Source organism: Aptenodytes patagonicus, chromosome 18 (genome assembly GCF_965638725.1).
Source record: "Aptenodytes patagonicus chromosome 18, bAptPat1.pri.cur, whole genome shotgun sequence".
Lineage (NCBI taxonomy): Eukaryota > Metazoa > Chordata > Aves > Sphenisciformes > Spheniscidae > Aptenodytes > Aptenodytes patagonicus.
The window spans coordinates 10,701,000-10,724,393 of record NC_134966.1 but is presented as its reverse complement, the minus strand read 5'-3'; the positions used below and the strand labels follow the sequence as shown (position 1 = coordinate 10,724,393).

General features: G+C 43.1%; 1 protein-coding gene across 4 annotated transcripts in view; it reads left to right on the top strand.

Annotated features, from left to right (window-relative positions):
• The window catches only part of TRAF1 (TNF receptor associated factor 1), a 36,431-nt gene extending 17,974 nt beyond the window's left edge, over positions 1 to 18,457 (top strand). For 3 of the 4 annotated variants that reach the window (XM_076355619.1, XM_076355620.1, XM_076355622.1), the window contains 10 exons: positions 502 to 723; positions 2,419 to 2,503; positions 6,263 to 6,361; positions 7,933 to 8,094; positions 11,495 to 11,557; positions 12,351 to 12,416; positions 13,150 to 13,587; positions 14,092 to 14,269; positions 14,870 to 15,018; positions 16,224 to 18,457. In XM_076355619.1, coding sequence (XP_076211734.1) covers positions 502 to 723; positions 2,419 to 2,503; positions 6,263 to 6,361; positions 7,933 to 8,094; positions 11,495 to 11,557; positions 12,351 to 12,416; positions 13,150 to 13,587; positions 14,092 to 14,269; positions 14,870 to 15,018; positions 16,224 to 16,439 — 1,678 coding nt within the window. In that variant the 3' untranslated portion in view covers positions 16,440 to 18,457. The remainder of the gene's footprint in view (positions 1 to 501; positions 724 to 2,418; positions 2,504 to 6,262; positions 6,362 to 7,932; positions 8,095 to 11,494; positions 11,558 to 12,350; positions 12,417 to 13,149; positions 13,588 to 14,091; positions 14,270 to 14,869; positions 15,019 to 16,223) is intronic. The other variant, XM_076355623.1, reaches the window with a different exon arrangement.
• The last annotated feature ends 4,937 nt before the right edge of the window (positions 18,458 to 23,394 follow it).

The window sequence follows — 23,394 nt, the reverse complement described above, 5'->3', positions numbered from 1 at the left end:
TGACCACTAGTTTTATGACTTTGGGAAAGTCACTGTAAACACATTGGTTGCTCAGTTTCTGCACCTATAAAGCGTAATCACGAATTTTGGCTGCTGGGAATTGAAGGTTGTTGGGGATTTACTCTACAGGAAATAATTCTGCGTGATGTGGACCGATGGGATTGTAGCTCTGAGATGATGGCAATATTTACTTCATCTTTCTACAAGCTAAAAAACTCTGGAAAGAAACCCCCAACCTTTCATTTCAATATTTTGTGCATTTTCGTGTTGTGTTTGAGGGAAATTTTAAATCTGTACAGTAATTTCCTGCTGGTACCTGGTCAAACCCCACTGTGACATTTAGTCACACATGTCAGCTACAAACTCAATTAAGCAGATCACTAGATTACTCCACAGGTTTGGAGCTGCTCATGGGCTTTGATGCCTGATACATTCTCTCACATCAAAGCGAGCGTGTGTCTGCTTGTTTGAGCACCTATTTTTTTTCCTTATCTCTGACAGCAGTTTACTTCAGATGGCTGAGAAAACAACCAGAGGCCCGCAGGATGTCCCCGGCTCTTCTCCTGATGAAAATGAATTTCCTTTCGGATATCCCACTAACATTTGTGAGGATGTGCCTGATCAGAAGTACCTGTGCAGCAACTGCAATAACATTCTGAAGAAAGCCCTGCAAACGCTCTGTGGGCATAGGTACTGCTCAGCCTGCCTCTCCTGGATTGTACGGTAGGTCCTTGCTACAGAGGGTCACACCGCCGTGGCGGATTCAAGCGCTCCTGAGAGCTGTGTTGTGCCACTGTGCTCAGTAGATGAGTCTGTGGCTACCTGGCCCACAGGACCACAGTCACTTTACTATCTGGAAGTACTTACCTGCGGTGGACTGCAGGCTACTCTCTACCTCCTCTTGTTTCCAGTGTGAAAGTCTACAGAGTGGGGAAGGTTGGGTTACTGGGCTTGACAGATGTCAGTTTTTCTGTGTGTAAGCGTGAGATAATGATACTGATTTAGTCTTGAAGAACTAGTGCAAGGCTGACTTAATACTTGCATGGGACTTTACAGTCCTTTGATAAGTGACGTTACGGGATTTTAATAAACATTGTCTTAGAGTCTGATTTTTAATAACTCAGCTGGGTCACTACATGTTAAGGTGCTGCTGCCAGTAGTGACAAACAACGACAGCCGTTGTCCTGGAGAACCTGAAAACCAGGAGCTGGGTGGGGATTTGCTTTGATTGATCAGCTGCTTCTGTCCTGCCTTTTCTTTTGACGATTACGCCTTGATCCAGAGCCTTTGGAAAAGGTTATGTCTGCCCTGCAGGCGAGAGGTGAAATTGCAGTACAATTCCATGTCTATGAGCTGACTTTAGCTTTGATGTTTTGGAAGACAGCAGCTGTCAAGATTCAGTGACTGGGCTTTAGTGCTGGCTAAGTAAGTCGAAAGCCTGTTACTGTGCTTCTTCATGGATGTTATTACTAGGCTAGTTTGTGTATGCCAGTTCATGCAGTCCCAGCTCTGATCACAGTGCGGGGCACCTGAAAAGCTGAGTCAATGCACTGGCCACTTGTGATTTGAAGATCAACGTATAATAATGTAAAAAATGTATTGAAATTAATATATTTGACCAACTTAATAAATCTGTTACTGTAAGTCTAGAACAAAGCCCCTTAAATGAAGCAACATAAACCGTAAATTCAGAAAACTGTTAGCAGAACGTAACCGGAATTGTTATAGCTTCCCACTAGAGTCTTACAGCACAAGTGGGAGGCTGGCTCAAACCAGCTAATCAGTACAGTTTGAAATCAGTTATGCTCTGGTTGGATGGATGCTTTTCTGATGAGCTTCTCGGTCTGTGTTAGTTCATTATTTGCCTGGATGATCAACAGCACTGGCAATGAAATACACCTCTAGTAAAGTTCTATTTTTTGCTTTTCCTATATAAAACTCTACGCTAAATATTTTGAGAGTAGATCAAAACCTTTTTTAGGTGCAGTAGGATGTTAACTCTCTAGAACTCAATTCTGCACTGGTTCTACTAGATCTTTGTAATTTGAAGTCTGCATATCTATCTTGGGAAAATGGGCATTTTATGTGTTTTCATGTTACCTTTCCTACATGGTGTTTTTGCATAATTCATGAGATAAATAGGTTCCCAGCTTTATTCTTTTTTATGATTCAGGCTGCTCTTATTTTGCTGCAATACAGATAAGATTTATGAGCCTAGTCCTAGTCTTGAGGAATAGAACAGCAGCGGTTTTTTGACGTCAGTGTGTTCAAGAATTGGCCCTTTAATGAACAAGGACTATGGATTCTGAGTGGAAATTACAATTTCCATGTTTTTATTTGTGTCAGTGTCTATACAAAGACCTCCTAAACTACAGTACTCCAACTGATTGTTACTTCATTCTTCTTCCTTTTTGCCAGAAACAATAAAAATGCGATTTGCCAGAAATGTAAAGAGGAAGATCCCAGCACTTTAAGTGAGGGAAGCCTATTGGCAGAAGAAAGGGTAAGTTGTAGTTCACAGTTCATTAATTTATCAGTAACCATTCTCTGGGCTACTCTATAGTCATCACTGGACTACAGTTTAGGAGGGAATAATCGAAAATGTCATTTGGATTTCCCACAGCTTTTGATTTAAAAAAGTATAATGGCAGCCTTAGGCCTTTCCAAGTCTGTCAAGTTCTGCAGCATAAAATCCCACACACTTCCATATAATTAACTTTTTATTGTCTCAAAGTAACCAGTACTTTCCTACTTGTAATAATATGTCTTAGCTGTTATTTACTATCCTTAGTAAGTACCCTAGTGGATTTTCCAGTCTCGTGGTTCTCTGTACCCTTCAAACATGTTACCAAACCTACAGGTGGAGCAACCCTGAGAAAAAAAGCTAGGGTGTAGGCTAGCCAGCTGAATTGCCTAGAAAGTATTTTGACAGCCAGGGTATCTGGAGAAAATAGTGGAAGACTTAGAGCTGAACATAATAATTGATAAAAACTATGCACTGGCAAATGTTTCATCTGTAATTTAACGGTGCAGATCTCTTTTGCTGTTGTGTGATTTTCCAGGCAGACTGCTGCTCTGTTCTATATCCAGAATACAAACTGGGCCATAGGGCTCAGTCCCAGCTTGTCTTTTTCCCTCCTTTCTGATTACATGCAGGAATACCAAGAGACACGCATTCTGTCTAAATTTATTAGGGAAAACCGAAACCCAATAGGCAGCTGGCAGTGAGGTAAAAGGCAAAGTTTAGGAAGTGGCTGCAGCAAAATAATGAATCTGCAGTTAATGCTGAACTTGGTAGTATCTCAGAAAAAATCCTCAATTCTGCAATAAATTTCCCAGTAACAGACTTTCATGTGTCATGTAACCACAAATAAGTACAGCTAAACCCTTATGAACTTCTTATTCTATGTTGACTGTCAGTTCTCTTATAACTTTGGGATTTCTCTGCTGTGGGATTCTCACTAAGTCTGCTGGGACTTTCTGTAGAATCTGTGGGTGGGTTGTTGTAAACAGGGCCCCACTCTTGCAAGCTGATCTGCCTGGGCAGATTCTTATGCCTGTTGAGAGTCCAGATGAAGTCAATCACCACGAAGGCATGAGGATCTGCCTGTATAGATCAACTTACAACAAATGGTCGGAGTTTGTAAACAACATGAATAATGAAGATCATTTAGAAGGTTTATTCTTTATATCTATTCCTGATAATCTCTGCTTTTCTTTTGCTGTGGTTTTGCTTAATGTTTCTTTCCTATGCTATGTGTTTATATTTTAAATAAGATACCTACACAAGGAAAAGAAAGGCCCTATCAGGATGTGTATTTGCCTTAGCTTATCCCAAGATCTATTTCTGTGGTAACTCCCATCCCTTCCCTGTTACACTTTTAATTTATGATCCCTTCCTATACAACACATACTTTAAGTCTTATCATGGTGCTCTTCATCAGTATCAGCTACCGAGCATCTGCATCTGTCACTGAAATCAGTTAGAGGAGTGGGAGCATCCTCCCAAGCCTCTGCTCACACCCAATCTGCTGTCATTCATGGGACTGGTTTAGGGGACAGTTCTCTGCTCTGAACTGAGCACGAATCACTTGGGGCTCTCCCCTCCCTGGCTGTGTTAGAGCAACTGAAGATCCTGGTTCAGCTGCAGAAGGCCAACCTTAGCTGGAGAGAAAATAAGCACTAGATTTATCCTGGAAAGCTTTTGGTTGGATTGATCCGTTTGTTAAACTTGTTGCTATACGATCTTCCTGACCACGTGAGCGGTAGACCAGAGTCCTCCCTTAGCTAGAGGCCGTAAGACACGCATTGTGTGGGTCAGAGCGCCGAGGAAGAGTGCATCTGGCAGCAGTTCTTGGATGGGACATGGTAGGGGACCTCCACTTGTGTCACAGTCGGCTCTGGGACAGGCAGGACTGGGCAGATATGTGTGCCATGACAGCCACCCCATGATCAACATCAGCAGCCCCTGCACCAACATCTTCCTTTGAAATAGCTAAAATGAGAGAGTGGAGATGTGCAACTACAATATATCAAATCGGAGAGAAATATTTTCTGTTTCCTTCTGTTTGACCCAGAGCACTTTTATGTCAGTGAGAGTCATCTCATTTACTGTATGAGGGTCTGACTCAGGCCCCTAAAGAAGTTCTGTGCAAACTCCAGTTCCCAGATAAGAGGGCAGAGGTTTGGGTGAATATTTTGGAGCAGTGACCTGTGCAGATAAAAGAAGAGATGAGGATTTCCTGCCTTGTTTGTTACCTGAGTAGTGTCCATAATGATTTAGCAACTACAAATGTGAAACAAAAAGCACAGGGAATGCACACAGCAGTAAGAAACCCATGCACTGCTGGGACTGTCCCTGCAGTTAAATATGTTTTAAATGATCTATTTTGTAATGTCAGGAAATTCCTTTAGTTTTTCTTTTATGACACAGGGGGAAAAAGCCACCATGTGTCTGATAACTTGAATTTCTTTTCTTTGATTCTGCTCATAAATTAGACTAGAATGTTTCAGAGGCTTGGGCTGGTATGCTTTCACTAATTGTACATTGATTGCTAGCTTACTACATAAACTCTTCCATACATGCAGATGGAGCAATACATGTTTTTGTACAACCTACATGATTTTTTTTAATTCCTTGTTTGTGGAGTTGTTTGCAATTTGTGTGCAAAGTTGTTCTGGGGTGGACTTTGCTTGCAGGTTGAGATTAGGAAAGAAGTTTCTGTGAGACCTTGCATATAGAAATGTATCTCCTTGTTACCGTTCGTAGAATTGGCTGTGCTTCTTTTGTGTGATTCAATATGACAAATGTAGGTAAGTCCAAATGTCTTATATCTAGCTGAAAAAAAACAATCGAGAATGTTGATTCTGATTATTTTGTTTGCTTTTTTTTAGCTCGTTGTGTAGAATTTCAGTAACTTTACTGAAATGTGGCCATCATTTGTAAATACTTTCCTCCCTCTATTTGTAAAGCTTCCCCCCAGTTCTTGCCTTGCTCTGTGTTATGTTACGTGGGAAATCTGCAGTCCTCTATATCATGTACTTACCAATAGAGTATCTAAAAACATGCCATTAAGTTTAGTAGGGCTTGTTCCTGTGTCAGCGTACCTATTTTGATTGTGCAAAATGTAATAGTAAAAGTGTGTAGCGTTTCATAATTTACATAATGATTGTAGAATTCTTCATGGTTAACATATTAAAAAAATCTACGTAGTGCAAAAAAACCCCGCTCACATATGTTTTCCATTTCTTTAGTACACAGTGCCATACTAAATGGAAACAGCCATGGTCTGAGAAATGTACTCTGACTGCAGAACAGTCTCAAGTCCTCTCTGCAGCACGTTTAGGAGGTGTTAATGACCGCAATAATGAAATGCATTCGTTAAGAGTGGCACATGGCAGCACCCTATAGTTAGGGTCCTGTCAGCACATTCATTGCATGTGATGTATTTCAGGCTTCTGTGAAAAGAAACTTAAAATAATAGCTGTAGTTTGCTAGGCATATTTTCAGCAAATTTATATCACATCAAATAGTTTATTTTTGAACCATAAGAAAGAAATGATTTAATAATTATTTGGGCTTCTACTACACCAAGATTAACTTGCTACGTTAGTGTCTTATGGCAGTACAGTAAATTTTTTTAAAAAGAAGGGATTTATCAAGATCTGAAATTTTGACACAGTCACCTTATTCCTATGTCAAAAGTGCATGCTGGAGTACTTTCTGACCAGTGTTTTTTTCCTTACTGTGTTTACTTTCCAGGCTTTCGGTGATGCTGCCATTAATAAAGAGATTTCTGAACTCAAAGTGCACTGTGTGACCCTTGGATGCAGTTGGTCTGGTATCATGAAAAATTTTGAAGTACGTTTAAAGGCAGTTTATTTAAATTAACGTGCACTCTTACTTGAATGGGGACAAAAAGACAATGAAACTAGGCTCTCAGCAAACACAAATTAATGCAACTTCATTAGAATCAGCAAAGGTATCATGATTTATACCAACAGGGTATCTAAAAACATGCTGTTAACTTTATTAGGGCTTTGACCAAGTCCAGAACATCCTGAATGATTGCAAAATTAATGTTGCACAAATTTACATCAACTATGATTTTTTTTCCAGTGAATTTACTTATTATTTAAATGCAAGGATACTACAGGCAGTTTTTGACAGGCCAGAATACTTCAGTCTCCAGGACATTGTTATGGGCAATATCCTTAGTATGTTTTTATAAGAGAAATAATTTCCTCCCGCCTAAATTATTCCTATTGATTGAATGTGTTCATCGTCCTTTTCAGACTGATGTGAAATGCCCCAGGTAAAATATTTAAATGGGCAAGATCTGTGACTCTGCCAGGCAAATTAGAATAATGAAAAAATGCAGATAATTCTGATACTAAAGCAGCTCTATTTTGGTCCCCTGGTGTAGGAACAGAGGGTCTTTCCGCATTTAAAACAGAGAATCTGCTGTGTACCTTGTATGACTGTGTATCTGATAAACATCTGAGGTGCTGCTGCCTTTTCTTTGCTAATTTTGCACAAATTTTCTATTTGAGTGTATTCCTCTTTAAGGAAAAATCTATCCAGTTTGCTCAGCTTCATAGTCTTGAGAATTGGAGCCCCTCTCAGCATGAATACATGGCAAAATTGATTTGAGAGTTGGGCGTGTGATTGAAATTGGCATTTCTGAGCCTGTTCTGTAGGAGACAGCCATCTCCCTGTAAAGACAAAATCAGTTGTGACACAGTGCCTACAGAAGCGTCAGTAAAAGAGGTCAGAGTAAATAGCTTTTATTGAAATACTGTGTTTTTAAGAATCTGAAAGTAGACCTGTTGGATGTAGTTATGAAAGAAGTAATGCTGGTATTTTTCCTTGTTGAGATGAGAAGATGCAAATGGTGAAAAGGAAATGTTTCAAAAGTTATTTTGAATATAGGTAAGGGTTGTGTCCTAATTATTGCATAGAAGGTGTCAGACGTCCATTCTTTTATGCTATGCAGAGATGTCAGCAGACTAACCACATTCATCCTACCAGCTGGAGCAGGCTGGTCTCAGTGCTCAAAAAAAACCCCAAACCCCACAAAAAAACCCCAAAACCAAAAAACCACCCCGAAAAAACCCAGGCTAAAAGTTAGGGATCTTCTAAGACAAGGAAAAAAGCTGGGATCAGGATCATGTTATTTTCAAACAAAAGCACTAGAGAGAGACGGTTCAAGGGAGGCCTCATGTTTGAATTTATCAAAAGTTGTTTGTTGGGGTTTTTTTAAGTTAAGAATTAACAAAAAAAAAAACCAGTAAAGTTGGTGAATTTTTCACCAGTAGTCTTGGTAACATTGTGGAGAGGGACTTTACCCAAGCTTAGAAGAAATGCAAAGATCTAGGCTGGCAGAATGGTATCTGCAGTTTACATTTTGGTTTATAACTTTTTACTTCCAGGAGCATCAGAGCTTATGTGAATATGCTTTAATCCCTTGTCACACTGGTTGTGGACACATGGTGATGAGAAAGAAACTTGCAGATCATTTGGAAAATGGATGTGTTAATAATGTGACAATGTGTCAGAAGTGTAAGCGGAGCTTATCCAGTAGCGAATACCAAGTAAGAACATTTCTCTGTTTCAAATGAGGGCTTTGTACTAATGGCTTAAATAATCTATCATGACATTTTTCTTCCTGATTTCATGAATGCCAGTGCACTTGGAGAATATTTAATTTTCCTGACTTTGCTAATTTTTCCATGCATGTGTTGGAGGGAAGAATGAGCTGTATTTGATAGTCTGCTTGCGATGTTACAACAGAGAGGGAAATAGCTGTGTGCTCATCCAGGGCTTGGGCAGCCCATGTTTTAGCTCCTGTCTCAAAGCATGTGTCCCAGTATGAGGTAGGTAAGAAGCATAAGAACACAGACAGTGGCAGGGAAGAGATCTTGAAAGTGGCTGGATTTTTATTCAAACTAAAACTGCCCACAAATTTGTAAGGCAGGCTTTTGTCAGATAGTATTTCTATTAGATATGATCAGGTCTAACTCTCCAAATTAGCGGCAGTGTCCATATAGACCAGGAAGAGCATACTCTGAATCTGCCAAAAATTTCTCAGTGACTATTTAAAGGTATTTAATTTATATTTTTTATGTTTAAGTTGTGTTTCCCACTGTTGTGACAGGGACTTGCAAAATGTATGTGTAACACTCATCTGTGCCCAGCATCTGCTCAAAATCATCTTTAAAACAACTTTTTTTTTTTTACACAAGAATGTAGTCAATCATCAAACTTTTATGTTGCTAAACCTATTCCATTCTTTCTTAAAAGTAATTACTTTCTCCATCGATGCTCAAAAGTATGATAGCAGGGCAACGTTATGTGTTACTGACTTGCAGATTTTAAGTCCCTTTATATGTTCATTTTAACTTAAATAAAAGGTGCTCTTTATTTTTACCCATTTTTGTAGATGCAGCACGGTACAAATTCTGGGAGTGGTCTGAGGGCATAAAGTGAGCTAATAGAAACTCTTCTGTGTTGCTGAAGGAGGAAATGCTGAAATTGGGTGGGGCAGATCAAAAGTGATAGAAAATTATCTGTTCTTATATGAAGAGATTGCTGAAGATACCTTTTCAGTGGCACACTTCTCAGCCTCATGACGGAAGTGCATCATCTGTTGTTTAGGACATTTTGTGATTAAAAACTCCTGGAGCAAAGCAACAGCAGCATGAATGAGAGATGCCCCATGCCTGCTAACACTGCTATGTGTGTTTTGATTTGAAAGCTCTGAAAATGTTCTCATCCCAACCCCATCTAACTTCTGACCCTGTGGGCTCTAATATCACAGAAAATGTTGCTGGGGCAACACTCTTTTGGGGTGTAGCATAATGAATATTGTTCCCTCCAGATGATTTAAAGAGAATAATTTTGTCCTGGAATGTGGGCAAGGTGATGTTAAGACCTACATGGCAGGAGGGTTGTGAATATCTCAAAAATGTAGCCTGAAGTAAACAGTAGTGGATACCTTTGCATGTCATAACTGTCACAGATTTATGCCTTTCCAAATACTGAGCTGTAAGATTTACTCAACATGGGGGTAACAGTCCCTCTGGGGTAAGAATAAGGCGCTCTTGCTAAAACATGCTTCTTGGGAAGCTTTTGCATGTGCTCTTCCCATCTTCCTAACTCTTATAGAGAGAGAAGAATATCTGGACTCAGGCACATTTGACCAGTGCTAAATCCATTGTATGTTTCAGAGAGACAGTAAATACCAGAAGGTGGCAACACTTAATCTCTTTCAGCCTTCTGTAAGTGCAGTAGGCAGGCTGGAGGAGGAAACCTGAGCCGTGCGAGTGTTCCCCGAGCACTTTTCTCTTTTCAGAGGTCTGTGATACTGCAGATCCACCTCAGCAGGCTTCGTTTTCCTGCAATGAAGAACTGTTTTCCTCCCACTCATGCCAGTTAGCTATCATCTAATTAATTTTTTGGTTAGGAAACCTTGGCAACCAAGCAGGGGATTGGCCTTGAGATGTTGATTTTTCTGACATGATTTGTGTGTATTCCATGTATCCACAATCCTCTGGGAGCAAATAGTAAGTTTTGGGCACTGCTCTCGCTCTCTCCATCTTAGCCAATCAGTTATTGGTCTTGTGATTTTTGCATTTCCATATTTTAAAGAAACTTCTCACCAGCCCCTCTCGCCCTCAAGAAATCAGCAATCTGAAGGAGTCAAATAGCAGAAAGGAAGAAAATAAAGGCATACTTTGTGCAATAGCTAGGTTACAGAGTATTAAAAATGAGTTAGAGAGTGAGAAAAACCTATGGCTGTATTTCTGAGGATCGAAAGAGAAACCTCAGGACTCTTTGCAGGGGAGACTTGAAGGTTGCTGGAATGGTTTTATCAAAAATTTCTAGACTGCTATAGGAAATGTACTGGCATGCAAAGGCGTTTATAAAGATTAAAGACAGCTCCCCTGAACAGTATGAATTGAAAGCTGACAGTTGCTGTGTTAAATACATATATTACAGTTGTATGAACCAATGGCAGGAGGATTACTTTACCCTTTTTGGAGCCAGAAATGGCAGGAAGTTTCGTGTTAGTGGTAATGCATTTTGCATTAGCACATCATGATGGAAAATTTGGATTCCAGCCTTCAAAATGTTAATAAGCAGGATGCAAGAAGGGTCTGCACATTAAGCAAACTATATGAAGTCAACCCAAGAATAGTTTATATTTGGGTTTCCTGTATATTTGCTTTCTGTTCTGTAATCCACCTGCATGTCATTGCATATATCTGTGTGTGTACATATATATGTGTGTGTGTGCGCGCGTGCACATAACTATGGTTTGAACCGCGCAAGACTTGTACATTACCAATCGTGTATCAAATTTCCCAGGGTGACCTTGCAAAGCGTTTGTAAGTAGTTTCCAAAAGCTCTGGGCCCCATAAGTGAAAGATCACACTTTGTACTTTCACTTAACATGTATTGCATGTGGAGATCCGTCACTGAACATGTCTGCTAGGCTGAGAAGAAGAGTTATCAGCTTAGAGGCTTAGCTTGAGAAACCTCTGAGTCTGCAATTCGTTGTACAGGGGACAGCAGCACCCGCTTTTAGCAGATGTGCTTTAGTCCCAGATTTCTGAATGTTATTTCCTCTAAAAAGAAGCCACAGGACTCTGCAGCCTATTGCGTAGTGAGGCCCAGAGCGGGCGCTCCCTGGACAGGGGTACAGGATTTTGTACCATGTGTTGTGGAGCTCGTAGTGCTTCTGGGGAAGTTACCCTGCTTTCCTTTACTCTTCCTTAAATCCACACCTTCCAGGAAGAAAGCAAGAAACTTATTGTAAACTTTTTCTTCCATAACACAGAATTGCTTGTAGAAAAGCCTCCCAAATCCCCAAGTTTCTGTAAAATGGGAACAGCATTCCCAAACACAAGCTTTGTTTCAAAGACTCCTAAATAAAGGTGCTCAATGACTTTAATAATGTACTGTATTCTTTTCTTCTTGTTTTGATGACAGGAACATTCATGTGAAGGCAATTTATGTAAGGAACAAAAACGTGTGCAAACAGAAACAGAAAAGGTAGGTGAAAGATGAGTGAATGCAATACAGCTTTATTTCAATTCATAAAAGTATCACTTGTTCATTTAGATTAAATGAACATCCGAGAACATCTTCAGATATGGCAGTTGTATCTGGGCGCTTTTTACAACCCAACATAGCTCTGCTGGCTACCTTCTCTTCCCTGCTCCCACAATTAACTTTATTAAATTATCTTCTCAATTAATCTTACAAAAATGGGGAAATGTTTGTTTCTTTTCAAATAATCAGGGAGACCCACATGAGCAAAAGAAGAGTATGTTGGGTAGCAGCATATTTAAAGAGACATGCTTTTGGTTGTGAAGGGGACTAAATCTGAACGTCAGTCAGAGCTTTTGATCTGATAGATCCATTCATTCCCAGGACGTGCTGCACGACAGAGCTCTTCTGTGCATTCTCTAAGAGCAGGAAGAGGGTTGGAGTGGCACAGTGTTATCCACTGTGGTGGGCCACTTCGCTAATTGGCATCTTATTTATAAGAAATTGTTTCTAGGGGATCACTGTGGTTTGTTAAATTATGTTATATCATTATGGAGTCTGTTAGATGGACACTTAACTGCCAGGCTGCATGCAAGAAACTTGTAATCAACCACACTCTTGATTGATTTACCAATGAATTTTCAAAGCTGGTTGGACACTGTAAGCTGCAGTAATGCCTTGACTTCAGTTAACCTGATTTATAGCTGCTGGGGTTGTGGCCTAGCTGTTTGTAGGTAAATAAAAAAATCCCTTTCAATTGGTATTTGATTAATTTCTTTCCTTTCTTTTTCAACAGAACTGCTCTACACCCTTAATCAACAAAGATGGGTGTCGTTTTTCTGAAGTCGGCTGTTCATTTAGGGTGAGTGAAATGGCTGCCTTCAGGAAGGTGTCAAATGGTGTACAACTCAGCACTGTGCCTTTGCTCTAGCCAGCCTTTGTGTTCAAGGTAGTAGGCCTTGATTTAAATATATCTTTAAGATAAGAGAGGAAGTCTACCCACTTCTAGTAGACCAGCAGAAGTGATGTTGGAACTGCCATGGTTACACAGGGTGTGTAAGGTGCAGTTCAGCCAGTGATACTCTGTGTCCTGCACTGTGCATTCACTTCAGATAAAAATAGATGTTTATTACAATCCCGCTGGTTTATCAGATATGCTGTTCTACTCTGTTTTGGATATTCCCTTCAGGGTAACACCTCTTAAAACAGTAACGGGTCTTCTTTGCATTTTAGTTTGCATCTGTTGCCTTGTCTCATCTTTTGTGCACAGTATGTGTATTAAATATTGGCTTATTTGAGATTCTTGCTGGGACTCTGCCTGGCATCCTGTTCAATACAGAAATTGTGGACAATTGTTTTCTTTTTATGTAGTATGTGTACACATGTGAACACATAGCCTAAATTGGAGGGCTTGTTGGTTTTCCTCTCTCCGTGTCTCCTCTGAGAATCGGCTGCTATGTAGCTGGACCTGTGTCTTGCAGTTCTTCCATCCTGTCTCTCCCAAGAAGTTAAAGGGAACGTTGCTTGATTTGGCCCCAGGCCAGTTATGGTAGTTGTACGGAGAGTGTGTTGACAGTGTCGTCGTCTTCTTACAGGGAAGCAAAGAGAAGATAAAGGAGCATGAAAAAACTGCAGTTGGGGCCCACATGCTGCTTCTGCTGCAGCACATAAAGCAACTGAAGGCAAGCTTGTGCACTGCTGCCAAAGCTCCAAATGGTTCCATCCCGCAGTCAGAGCTGAATGTGAATGGTGCAGGAAAAAGCATCTCTGATCTGCAGATCCCAGGGGGGCTGGAAATCAATGGGGATCTGGAAGTAGACTGTTTTTCTGGACCTTCTGTTTCTGAAGATGAATCTGTTCTGCAACAACTTGTGAGGGAGAAGGTGATTTCTGAGCTAGAAAATAAGCTACATGTGTTTGAGAATATTGTGGCAGTGCTCAATAAAGAGGTGGAGACCTCTAACTTGGAAATCACAGCCTTTCGGAGACAGAGTGAACTTGATCAAAATATAATACGAGGCCTTGAACTGAAGGTAAATAGTTATGATAAGCATTGTCTGTGTGCTTGTTCTATTGATAACAAATATTTACACATATCAAAGAGAGGTGGTGTAGAGATCAGGACAGGGATGGACACAGGAATTTGAGCTGTGAAGTATTAAGTTCTGAACACATCTACAGGATCCTTTTGTTGTTTTGGATAAATTTTCAAATGGGGATCTCTAACATTATCTAAATCTGTGTTTAGGTACCTAGATATTCCTGAGAGTTTTGAATGTTCAGAATTTGCCATGATCAGACTGTGAGCAAGCAAGACAGTTGTTTAAATGACTGATCCTCTTAAAGAAGCATTATGCCTGGAGGACCAAACAACCATCTATCCAGTTGTTTGCCTTATGTGTTGACACATAACTGTCACTTAAAAAGAAATCAAAGGAGACCCTCCAGAACATGAGGACTCCAGAACGGTTCTGCTACTTCTGCAGCACAACAGCCTGGAGAGGGGGGCTGATGGAGAGCTGATTTGTTTTTTCTAGATTGCAGAGTTGCACCGGTGCCTGATGCAGAAGGATGCAGGCCTGAGCAGTCTTCATAAGAGTCTTCTGTTCTCTGAGCAAGCTTCCTATGATGGGGTCTTTCTGTGGAAAATAACAGATGTTGGCAGGAAGTTACAGGACTCTGTGACTGGAAGAACAGTCAGTTTGTATTCACCAGGTAAAACACATGATGTATATGTGTGTTAGCAAACCCCAGTCCTTTAGAAAACCCACTTATTTCTCTACAACGGTGCTTCTTTCTGCTCATGTGGACAAGAGGTCCTTTAAAATAGCTCCTTAAACTAAGATGCTGTTTACGCAAAGACCTCATGCTCTCCTGCCTGTAATTCAGGGCAGCTGTGATGTGCTCTTCCACAAAGTCAGGTTCTGTTCTGGGCTTTCATTTTGCAATTTGCCCTCCGCCGCAGCTACTTGCAGTGACATCTGCTGGATCCGTCTCGTCTAACCCACAGCTTGGTGCCTGATGGTACCGAATGGCTTTCTGCGGCAGTCACCTCCCATGTGAGAAGTAATTTGATTAGGTAAAATATGCTTGCGTGGCTAATAACAGGTAATTTTCACCGAGGCGTGAGGCACTAAAGGATTCCAACCACTGGATTTTCATTGCTTATAATCTCCAGGGTGTACTGATTTGTCTGTTCTCATCGCTGTGATAGCAAAACACATCCTACACTATCTTTTCCCATATGTCAGAACACTCACTATGTCTTTTTTTTTCTCAGAGGAGTCTTTACTAATGAAGAGTTCTGATTTTCAGCTTTCTACACTGCGAAGTATGGCTACAAGGTCTGTCTGAGAGTTTACCTGAACGGGGATGGGACGGGAAAAGGAACCCACGTGTCCCTGTTCTTTGTTGTCATGAGAGGAGACTACGATGCTCTGCTCCCATGGCCTTTCAGACACAAGGTAAGAAGGGCAACCCTTTCACATCTGATCCTAGCATAAACCCACTACTTCTCCCAGTGAACACAAAGGGACTTTTTCTCTTAAGTTTAGTGGAAGTTGGAGCATTTGCCCATTTTCCTCTCCGATGGCTATCAGTCATACTGTAATCTTGGGAAATAATTTGTCTCTGAATGGAGTGATTTACACACAGGGAAAGCTGCTCTTACCGAGATTCCATACTGTGCCTTGTAGGATTTTCAGACACCAGAATACCAGTGTTTGATATATCCCAAACTGTGTCCACCTGGGCTAAAGCCAGAGACACATTTTTTCCTGGTTCTTGCTATACAGAGATAATATCAATTTATGAGGGAATTACGATTTGCTGCCTGAAGCACGGGTGTCAGAAATGTGGGGTTAGAGTTCTGCTTACAAACGTGCCATAGATGTCTTATGTGATCCTGATCTTATTTTTTCTCATTTTATAAGTGCAATCTGATAATGGCAACAATGGTTAGAAAAGCAGTGAAAGTGTGCACAAGGTGCTGGTCTCTGTTCTAGCGCTTGCCTTCGTGTGGTAATAATTCTGTAAGCCTTTCATATACATAGCTTTACTACCATTTAGCGGCCAAAAAAAATAGAAATCAAAGTTCCCAATCCTCACTGTATTAAAAAATTATTACAGACATTTCACGTTTCAAGCTAAAGAACAGTGAGTTAATAAAAGTGGTAATGAGATGGGGAGATTCTATACAGATAAAGTGGTAATGAGATGGGGAGATTCTATACAGATATTTAGGTTGTGTCTTTTACATATTTGCATACAGGCAACTGAGCTGTTTCTTTTGATTCCAAACCACAGTAACAGAATGAATGTAACAACTGTAACCAAACTCAGGGTTTGTTTAAGTTGTCAGGAGAGAGAGGAAAAAAGTCTTTGGACTGTGCAGTTCTCTACCAAGAAATAATCCTTTACTATTTTATTTTATTTTATTTTATTTTATTTTATGGGTGGCAAGGTTTTAAATACTTCATCTGGGAACTGTTACAATATCCCTTGTTCACATTAACTGACCTTGCAGGTTGCGAAACATCAATTATATTTTGTATTTTATTATCGATAGAGCATCCAGCTGCTTTTGCAGCATGTTTGCACTTCTGTCTCTGATATTTCCTGGTTTATTTTTCAGTTCAATAACTCATCATTGCCACATTCTGTTTTTCAGGTTACATTTATGTTGCTTGACCAAAATAATAGGGAACACATTATTGATGCATTTCGGCCAGACTTGACTTCTGCTTCATTTCAGAGACCAGTGAATGATATGAATGTTGCAAGTGGTTGTCCCATGTTCCTCCCTTTGTCCAAACTACAGTCACCTAAATATGCCTATGTGAAAGAAGACACACTTTTCCTTAAATGCATTATAGAAACAAATTAGTAAATCTTGAAATATGGGTGTCTGGTAAATCACCCACTGAATTTCAGTATTTTACAAGAAAAAAACCCATCAGCTTGAGACCTTGTGTTAGTTTTCACGTGCACACAAAATCCAGAGAGCCTGAGCCTACGCGCCGCTGAATCAATTCACATCAGCTGAAGATCTGCCTGCTAGAGTTAGCTGCTGCTGAGCATGCCCAGTGCCCCACCGAGTGTGCTGTTGCAAATGAGGTCTGTGATTATTTCATCAAAGCACTCCCGGTTTAGACGTAGGTTACAGTCACCCCCCTGCAGATGCACTTGTGGAAAAAGGCGCTGTTCTTTCTCACGCCCGGCCCAGGTGTGGGTGTCATTCTGCCTAGATGTCTGGCAGGGAGCGTGGCCCGAGCTCCCTTCTAGCACCCTTGGGTTAATAGGTTGCTGGGCTGCAAGGGGTGAAGCTGAGCTTTCCCCATCCTCCGGCAGCACCGCGGCATGTGCGTGTCCCTTTCCCAGGAGGTACGGAGCGAGCACCTGTCAGACCGCGCTGGCTGGCAGCCCTGATGTGGGATTTTGGCCGTTCCCCCACCAGGGACAAGGGCAGATTCCTTCCCCTGAGGCACCGATCGGGTGTCTCTGTTTGTGCTTATTGATGACCTTGAAAGCAGTGAGTTGTGGATAGCGTTTGTAGCTTGAATTCCTTATACCAGATGATTTATTTCTTGCTATTTATTTTAGACCTATATTTATGTGCTCTGTGAAGAGATGTTCTATTGCATCAGCAATCGGTGACCAGATTACACTGTGCCTTGGGGAAATTACCTCTTGTATTTCCAAAGGAGTCATTTGACTTTCCCATTTCAGATATGGAGCTCTGAGGGTTGTTAACCCCCAGGAAGTCCAGAGCTGCCCGTCCAAGCAGTGGTAAGGACCCCTCAGTAGCTTTGTTTTAAAGTGCTCAGTCACTTCCTGAACCTTCAAGGCAAGTGACTTATTAGAAAGTGTTGATCTTTTTTTTCTTGCTTAATTCTTATGTGCTCTGATGTTTAAGTATTTTCACACGCTAAAATAGAAGTAACTACTAGAAATGTTTCTTTTTTTTTTTTAAATTGGGGTAAGGAATTCTTTTTTTTTTTTTTATAAGCAAGTCAAGCTTGGAAATGTCTGAATGTGTGCGAAGTTCAAATGCTAAACCTTATCCCCAAAAAGCAGCAAGCCTCACCCCCTTCCTTCTGTGCTTAACAACTGTTTGACGGAATCAGTGGAGTTGAGTTGGGTTTTGGTGCAGCAGTTTCTGAACTTCCAGCAAACTCATGCCGTGGTACAGCTTGCTTGTGCAGGACTGCGAGACATTCCACCGGACGGGTGGGACTGCAGTGCACAAACCCAAGGCCTGATCTTGCAGGCAGAGGCAGGTGTGTGTGTATAAGTGAAGGGCCTTTATGCAATCACTTTATTCATTTTTCCTCTGCAATATTTCCCATGTCTCAATTGAAAACACAAAGCCGACAGACAATATTGTGCCCGCTGCGTGAGAAGGGAAAGGAGAAACTGTTTGTCCACTTATATTTTGCAAACCATGGAAACCGCAGCCGTCTAGCAGAGCTAGTGAAATGTCATGTGCTGTGACTAACCTCCAGCCTGACTGCTGGTATATGAAGAGATTTTTCAAATCTCTTGTTTCTATCTTGACAGCATCCTTTAAAATAATTAGTTGTGATGAAGTATCAAATTTCAAAAAAACCCACCCCATAAACAAATATCTATCAAGGCTTCTTTGGGAAGGAACTGGATATTCTTTGCCATCACACGCACAGTCTCTCTCTCTGTCTTTTTCTCTCTCCCATGTTTAAAATGTTCTTTCAGGGACAGAAAGTTATTTTTCCAGTAATGTGCCAGCCCCTGTAACCACACTGGAGTAATATGCCTAAAAATATTACGCTTTTCATGGCTGTGTAATTTTGACAAGTGCTGTATTTATTACAATCATTCATATTTTCTTACAATTTTATTTATTTCCTAAATAAAGCTCACTAACTTAAAAAAGGTTTGTGTGTTATTTTCACTGTAAAATAGGCAGTTGAGCAACTTGGATAGCGGTTTGCTATAGAAACAGCTGAGCAGTGCTGCAAAACTCACTTATTTCTACAGTAGTAGCACCAAGCAGGTTTGCCCAGCGCGGGGCCCAGCTGTGCTGTGCACTGCCCGGTGACCCAGAAATAACCAGGCCCTGTCCCAGAGAGCTGATAATGCCAACAGTCAACCGAGGCGCTCGGGGTGAAGTGCCTTGCCTGTGGTCCTGCAGGAAATCGGTGGAAATTTGGGGAATGAACCCTAAAGCGTCTGTCATGTCAGTGCCATAACGATCGGGTCACCTTTTCACTGCCTGTGGAAGTTGGCGTGTTTGTATGGAAGATGTAGCACCCAATATATGGGGGTTTGACCTGGAAAATTGAATAAAGGGTTGTACAACTCCGACTCCCGTGGCGCTACCCCCCCGCCAGCCGGGCTCAGCGCAAAGAGGGGTCTGGGGACAGGGAGGTGAGCGTGGGTGATGATGGCACGATCTGGCACAGCGAGCTTATTTCCAGAGCCTCTTCTGGCTACTGCAGCCAGAGCGGAGCGGGAGGGGGGCGGCAGCTGATCTTACAAGAATTACTGCAGATTAAGATAGTGGTCGGCTCTGCCTGGTTGCCAGGGGAGTCGGAGTTGCTCCATACCTGCGTAAGCCTTTCTTGGCCCTCGCTGGCTGTGGAGCTGCTTTTCCACTGGGGGTTTTTAATTAGCTGCTTTTATCATAGGGGGCATTGACTTCCCAGGGCGGCTTGGCTGCCTCTTTGCTCCACTGTTACTTTTTTGTGCAAAATCCTGTTCCATGTAGAGCTCTTATTTCTTAAAAATAATTAGGAGGGGTTTCCTTGTGTGTGAGAGACAGAGAGAGAGAAGGTGGGGGGGAAATGAGTAAAACCGCGTGTGGGTGAGGGCTGGGGAAAGAGAGAAAGTGTGTGGGAGAGAAGATGTGAGTATGCATGAGGGAGAATATTTATGTGTATGTGTCTGCATCGAGGGAAGCAAAAATATATGTGTGTGCATATGTGCACGTGCAGGTTGAGAGATAGGTCCAGCGGAGAGTGAATGACCCGACGCCTTCGTGCTTTTGTTTAATGTGATTCTACCAGGAACAATTACACTGATTTTCTTCAAATCCTGTGCACAGCCAGGACTTCACTGATGGCAGGAGCCCGGTGTCGCTCCAGGAGGGAGGTCAAATCTCACAGCAGCAGCACAAGCTGCAGGGAAGCAGAAGCATCCAAACTGGCCGAATAAATACCCCGGAGAGAGGATGCGATGCACCGGGGCTCTGTCCGTCCTGGTGTGACCGATACCAGGCTGTGCCTGACCTGCCCCAGACACGAGAGCAGGGCAGGATGGGGTGGCCTGGAGACCTCGCTCGGCATGTCCCTTCTGCAGGGGGGAGCAGGGGGAGCCCATGCAGTCCTCGCCGGGGCGTCCTCCTTGGAGGACAGGGGTGACGATGGAAGAAGGGACCCGCTTGGTAAAAATCAATTTTAAAAGTTTATTGGAAGCCCTTTAGTTCCAGTTTTCTTTCTAGCCATGGATTCCCAATGGGGAAATCCCTGAAGTAAAATGGGAGGAAAGCTGCGAGGCTCCAGAGTTTGCAGGACCCTGTGCTCATCGTCCCGCAGCGCAGGGCTGGGGCAGAGGTGCCTCTGACCGCTTCGGTATGAAATCACGAGGAGCATCGCATGGAGCCAGCTTTTGGGATGACTCAGGCCTGGATGGCAAATGTCTGCAAAGGGAGGAAATTCGTTACCAGCTGTGCTCGCGGGGCCGACAGCTCGTTGGTGTAAAACCGTCCCCGGGATGGGACGTAGATGAAGCGTTGCTCATTTACAGCAGGTAAGAGCCAGCCTCGCAGGAAGCAGGGGCAAGCTTAACTGCCATAAAACTTGTGAAAGTGGCACGTTTATTGTGGGCTCTGTGTGTGCGCAATTGATGGAAAAGTCTTGAGATTACTCAAGGCCCAAAACAGCAGTGGGGGACCCTGGAGCCACAGGCTCAAGCCACGGGACGGAGCCCGTGGAGGAGCATCGTGGGCTGGATGAGCAGGACTGGCTCTGGGGCTCACCTCGGCTCCTGAAGAGCAAAAGCAAAGAGTTGGAGCCTGTTGTTTCTGTGCTGCAGGCTGGGGTCCGGGCTGGGAACACCCTGCTAGAGGAAAGGGGGAACAAAATCCCCTAAGGCAAGCGAGGGGCCACCAGAGCCACCCATGGGGCCATGCCCTGGACTCGGGTGACCGGTGGCACAGAGGGTGCCTGTCTGCACAGCATGGCACCGCATAGACACAGCCCGAATTCTTCTTGAACACTGATAATTGCAGTTGCACTAACAGGCATTTGCTTCCTGCAGTTTTGTAGCTGGGTAAGCAGTGCAAACATCCCCAGTAAATACAGATCTTCACTCTCCATTCTTTGCTTTTCCCCTGGAATAAAACGGGCTTTTCTTTCTTTCTTTCTTTCTTTCTTTCTTTCTTTCTTTCTTTCTTTCTTTCTTTCTTTCTGGGGGGGACGTCTTTTCTGAGCCGTGCTCAGGAACTGCAGACGTGTACATAACATATCTGTGTCAAAATTATGTAAGGGCTCCATTAATATAAAACTTGCACAGCTGTAAGAACACTTCCAAGCTCTTCATGTCTTATGCAATTGCATAGAAGCACGCAAAGAAAGTTAAGTTAAAAAAAAAAAAGGATATGGATTAAATTCTTGCTAAATAAACAATAAAAAGACATGAAACCCAATGCCTAAATGCTCTTCCTTTTAAAGGCACAGCTGGCATAAACCAGCTGAATGTCAGATTTAACTGCTCTGATTCTAATTACAACCATACCTTTGTTCGAATATGCCCTTTGGTATATCACTTTTCTCTGAAAGGGCTCGAACAAGAGCTAACTCCCCCTGTCCTGCGGCGCACGAGGCACTGCTGGAGCATTACCGCGTCCATGTGGAATGCATTGAGCCGCAGCGCTTTCCAAACACGGGGCTCCGCTCTGGGCTCTGGTGTTCCTGGAACAGGCTCCTGATTTTCATCTCCAAGACCTTCAGCCACAAAACCGTCTTGATAAGGAAGCGGATGACACTTACCGGGAAAGAAGCTGAAATCGGAGCGGTATCAAGAGTTCTCTAACTCAGCAAATCACTTCTGTTGCGGAAATGAGCAGCCAAAGTGATTTTTTTTGGTCTGGACCAAATCAAATGATGCAGAAAAATCAAAGAGAGTTTTAGTGAGTTAAATCAGGACCGTTTGCTCCATGTTTAATGGCTAGGCTGGCAAAGAGTCACAGTGCTTCTGTAGCTACGATGGTCTAAAATAATCAAGGACAAGGTTTGTAGGGAAAGATAATATTTTTTTTTAATTGACTAATAAAGCTGAAAAAAAACAGGCAAACTTTTAGGCTTATAAGCCCTTCCTCAGGACAGGAAAAGAACTCATAACCTCACACACAGTCGCTTTGAGCTTAACTTGGTTGTGTTGGTCAATCAGGTGGTTTCAGAGAAAAGGTGGTTGAGACCCGTGGAGCAGAGGGAAGCGCTGGCTGAGAGAGAGATAACCATGTCAATAGCCCCAAGTTATAGTTGTAGCTGCTTTTATTGGCATGAATGCGTCATATTTTGCCAGCTGAATCTCCAGATGGAAATGGCACTTGTGAATTGTTTTGAACAGTGTACGAGGGAGCTGCGCCGAGTCTCGCAGTCTCTGTGCTGCAGCCCCGCGTCGCTCGGCCGCAGGAGGCTCCGGAGCGGCTGCAGCCAGAGCGAGTGGTTTCTGCAGATCCTGTCTCCACATAAGGCCTGTAGTTCATAGGCAGCTTCATGTTTGGGTTTCCATTCAATATTCCTCGGCTTCGGTTTCCAAGACTACAAGCAAACATACAACCCCTCCTCCCACTCCTGTTTTCAAAGAAAGAAAAACACTGTGAAAAGAAGCTACCCGATTTCTGGGCAGTTTTCAAAGCAGAAAGAAAGGCAGCGCCGGGAGCTCCTCGCCCTGCGCACACCACAGGCTCTGCTCTGGCCAGGGCTCCCGCTGGCTTCCAGCCGGGCTGAGCCGCGATTCTCCGGGTGCTCCGTCCTTGTGCGAGAAAGAAAGCGCCTTCCCCACCTTTGCAAGTGCAGGGAGCGGAGAAGCGATTAAAAGTTTTTAAGGACAAAATGGGGGTGTCGGAGTAGTTAACTACCTGGGGCTTCATTCAAATCATTTCGCAAATGCTGGTTTTGTTTGGAAATTCAATAGCAGGGAAGGAGCTGAGGCGACCTGCCCTGGGAGCCCGTGCTGGCCCCGCTCCCCGGCCAAGGAGGGCAGAAGATCGCCGGCACTTGGCTTTGCACTGTCGCTTAGTGTCTCATTCATTTCTGTTCATTTGCTTACAGAATAGTCTGCTTCTAACGACTTGATTTAAACGGGGGCTTCCTTGCTTATGTGGCACGGAGAGCAGGTCAGCATCTTCTGCCGGTTCTGCATGCCGGGGCACCAAGGTCTCTTCAGCTGGGGATGTGAGAGCGGCACAGAAATATGCATGTCGGCGTGGGCCCGGGTGGGTGCTCCTTCCCCAGCGGAGCGTGTCAGGCGTCGTCCCACTGAGGTCCCTGGAGCCCCACCAGTGCGAAACCAGTCACTCAGCTGTGTCCGACCACTGCGCCCGCTCCAGGGGCTGCTGGCAGCCCCGCGCCAGCGTCTGCCAGGAGCCATGAGCCTTCGCACAGTGCCAAAGAAACGGGATCTCCAGTGGCTCCCCGGACTCCCCAAGGGTGTGCGGGAAAAGCCGGGCAGGTGTGCAGAGGAGGAGGAGGAGGAAAAAGAGGAGGAGGAGGAAGAGAAGGAGGAAGAGGAGGAGGTGGGCAGCACCCAGTAGCTCACCGCAGCAGGAGCTGAGGCCAGGCTCGATGGGGATGGTGTGG